This window comes from Tarenaya hassleriana, unplaced genomic scaffold (assembly GCF_000463585.1).
Source record: "Tarenaya hassleriana unplaced genomic scaffold, ASM46358v1 Cleome821, whole genome shotgun sequence".
Lineage (NCBI taxonomy): Eukaryota > Viridiplantae > Streptophyta > Magnoliopsida > Brassicales > Cleomaceae > Tarenaya > Tarenaya hassleriana.
This window is the reverse complement of record NW_010970662.1, coordinates 773-4,203: the sequence shown is the minus strand read 5'-3', so window position 1 is coordinate 4,203 and position 3,431 is coordinate 773. Positions and strand designations below refer to the sequence as shown.

Sequence of the window (3,431 nt, the reverse complement as noted above, 5' to 3'; positions counted from 1 at the left end):
TATATATATATATATATATATATATATATATATATTCCCATATATGATTATTAAGATGTCTATCTTCCGTATAGCATGACCGCATGAGTGCTGCCGCTTTCACGTAGAAATGATGAGTTACGTAAATTAAAGAAATCGATTTTCTTTTTGTATTCACGCTGAAATGTGTGAACAAATGTTTGTACGCATTTGCTACTTTGTCAAGAAAAGGAGTGATCCACACGGATTGTGTAGATGCGTGTATCAATCGTTTGATTTAAAATACGAAGCAATGAATAAAAGATTTTCTAAATTTTAATTTTCACCTTGATGTTGGACTATTATTATTATTATTATTATTATTGTTGTTGTTGTTGTTGTTGTTGTGTATTTCGTAATATAAACCGTGCTAAGAAATTCTAATAGTTGCGCGTGCTAAACGAGGGTAATCATCAAATCATTAGACCCTCAATTATTTTTTGTCAGCGAATTAAATATTGATGTCATCTGTAACGTTTATGTTACGAGTAAAATTATGTTCGGCTATTTAATTTCATTGGCACGCATTTAGACCGCATATGGTGGAGGAAGAATAAAGGCATCTAGAACGTTGGGTAAATACTGCTTGCCAATACCTCAGATCACATTAATTTCGTAATCTCAATTGATAATCCAAACTTAATCCATATGGTGATGTGTGTGTGTATATTCAGTAGTGTAGTTGTATAGAGATGGAGAGTTTAAATGTACAGTTTTACGACCGTGGGACCCATAAAGCCATATGGCGATCCAATATGTGCTCTGTGAAGTATGCAGACGCAATCAATATTATTTATCGGATATAAATAAAATCAAGTTAAAACAAGATTTGAATACTTGTGAGTATTTAGAAATATTAGCATTGAATCTTTTCCCGTATAACATAGATTTAGGGTTTGGAGTTTTCTGGGTTTGCACTGAACTGCGTACAATTAATTGAATCGAGTCACTCTTTTAATTTATTTATATAATTTATCATATATATATATTATCCATAACGTTCTTTCAACCCTTGAATTCAATTCTATCTATTTTTTAGTGTCCCCACAATGCATTTTCCATCTTAGTTGCATGAATAAGATAATAATATTTCTTTTTTTTATTATAAATAATTGTAGATTTCATTCCCCTACATTTGTCGTATGAAATCCTCAAAACACATGTACATTTCATATTCTCCTAGCGGTAAAAAAACAAGAAAGCAAATGGTAATCACGACCAACGTGGACGGGATCCAAACGATTCTGGACGGAACGTACTTCGAAGCTCGTTATATCGATGGACGTCGAAATTACGGGTTTCCATCAAACGTTTCTGTTTCTTCTCGAAGCGACTCTTGTAGAAACCTTCGAAGGAAGGCTCCTTGGAAGTGGTGAGGAAGAAGGCGTAGCCGCCCATGAAATACGTCGAAGTCACGTAGAAGCAGATGGGCTCCATCACGTCCCACGATAGCTCCCAAAACGTCAGCCTAAAGAACCCAATGGTTTGGGCCATCAGAAGCCCCAGTCCGGCCCATAGTTCACGTCGGACCATTTCGTCTGCTCGTTTGTCGATCTCCGATTTCACAGCCTCGAGTTTCTGTAACTCTTCCCGTCTTCTCGTTGCGTCACGAGTGGATTCGTGTGTCGGAATCAGACCTTCCACGGCTCTTGTAATCTGCAACGACAAAATTAATATTGATTTAGCTTTTCTTTTTTTTTTGTATAGACAGTCTTCTAATATATTTTATTTTTTATTTGTGTTCGGGATGTTACCTCTTCGGGCTTTAGGCAAACGAACTTTCCAAGAACGATGACGTTTCCGGACTCGTCGAGCATATTCGCGACCCGAACACCTTGTTCAGGATCCGAATAGGCTTCTCCACAAACCCGAACAAACTCCGAATAGGGAACCCAATTCCTCCCGATTTCTCTCAGCCGCGATTTCACCATCTCCATCCCCGCTGCTCTCATCAGCTTCCTCGCATCTTCCACCGTCACCGCCGGCAAAAATTCCGGCGACTCCTCGGCCTTCGCCGGCGGCAGTATTTCGTCCAATCGGATCCTATCCTTGGACAAATTCATTTCCCTGAGCCTCTCCACCAGGTTGCTTCCCGCCGGAACCATCTCCGGAGGGATAAATGCTCGCCGGTGTAGAAATCTCCGGCGAATTCCGGAATCTCCGGGATCCGAAGCAACGCGGTGTTTGGTCGGACGCATTCGGGTCAGATCGGAGACCGGGGAAGAAGTTTTGGTGAAGTTGAAGAGATATCGAGCGAGGGTTCTCTTCGACGCCATTGCAGATCTCTATGCTATAATTACCAATTACCAGAAAAAAAAAAAAACTAATGCAAAGAATCGAAGAGGAGGAGATGGACGCCGCGTCTCGTAAATGGGTCAAAGTGCCAGGAGCGCTGGGCGCCTTTTATATGCGTGGTTCTGCGAAAGACGAACAAAACGACAAGTTACCTAAAAACAGTATCTTGCCACGATATTTTGAGATGCAGATAGGAATCGCGAGATTTAAGCATAGCATTTGGCATTGGCATGTAATTATTATCCAATCGTCTTTTAAACGTGGTTTATTTATATTTCATTAGCATAGGAAGATAACATCGTCACATCAACACTTACGAAATATGGGTGTCTTCATCGAATCAAAACAAAAGTATTATTGGAAAAATAGAATCCAATTTTATTGAAATTATTACAAAAATTAAATTTATATAGAATTTAAATATTATTGTACCTTTTTTTATTGATTTAATTTTATCGGTTTCTTACCATATTTAGACAGGAATATTATCATATTTAGATAAGTTTATTGGTTACTTTAAATTTAAATGGAGTTTAAATATTATTATATTTTTTTATTTATTTGACTTTATCTGTTTCTTATTTAAAAATTTTATTGGTTATTTAAATTTATTCGATGATTATCGATAACATATTAGAAAATGTAATTTTATCTTCAATCTGTATAAACTTAAACTTTTGATCTTTTTTTAATAAACTTAAACATTAGAAACTAGTGATTCATTGACATTAAAAAACATGAATTTAAAAATACATGAAAATAGATAACCAATTATAATGCAATTAAATAAAATAAAAAATGAAATGAAATGGGTTGTAAAATTTCGCGAAATAATAATTGCACAGTATTATTTGCTCCAAAAAAACTAATGAAAAGCATAATTCGTTTGTTTAAATATGGAATATTTGTATCGTACAACGACATGTAGACAATCTGTGTACCTTTTTTTTAGGCATGCGACACATGCGTAGGCGTAACTGTTGTTTTGTTTGATTCCGTATATGCCATACATAATATGGGTAAAATCACGACCACAATACCTTCAAAATTGAACTATTTGTTTACGTAATTAATTGAAAAATCGGGCCCAAAAATTTTGAAAATTTGAATTTTCGATG

At 35.9% G+C, this 3,431-nt stretch overlaps 1 protein-coding gene across 1 annotated transcript; it reads right to left on the bottom strand.

Moving 5' to 3' along the window:
- Window positions 1-1,161: 1,161 nt before the first annotated feature.
- Window positions 1,162-2,382, bottom strand: LOC104803309 (calcium uniporter protein 3, mitochondrial-like). Its single transcript, XM_010527230.1, has 2 exons — window positions 1,773-2,382; window positions 1,162-1,674 (listed from the first exon to the last, which is right to left on the bottom strand). The coding sequence occupies exons 1-2, from the start codon at window positions 2,292-2,294 to the stop codon at window positions 1,231-1,233; spliced, it is 966 nt and encodes a 321-aa protein (XP_010525532.1). The 5' UTR covers window positions 2,295-2,382; the 3' UTR covers window positions 1,162-1,230.
- Between the last annotated feature and the right edge of the window lie 1,049 nt (window positions 2,383-3,431).

Coding starts and splice junctions, on each gene's coding strand:
- LOC104803309 (XM_010527230.1), bottom strand. CDS start 2,294: ATGGCGTCGAAGAGAACCCTCGCTCGATATCTCTTCAACTTCACCAAA. Junction 1,675..1,772: donor TTTGCCTAAAGCCCGAAGAG/GTAACATCCCGA, acceptor TTGTCGTTGCAG/ATTACAAGAGCCGTGGAAGG.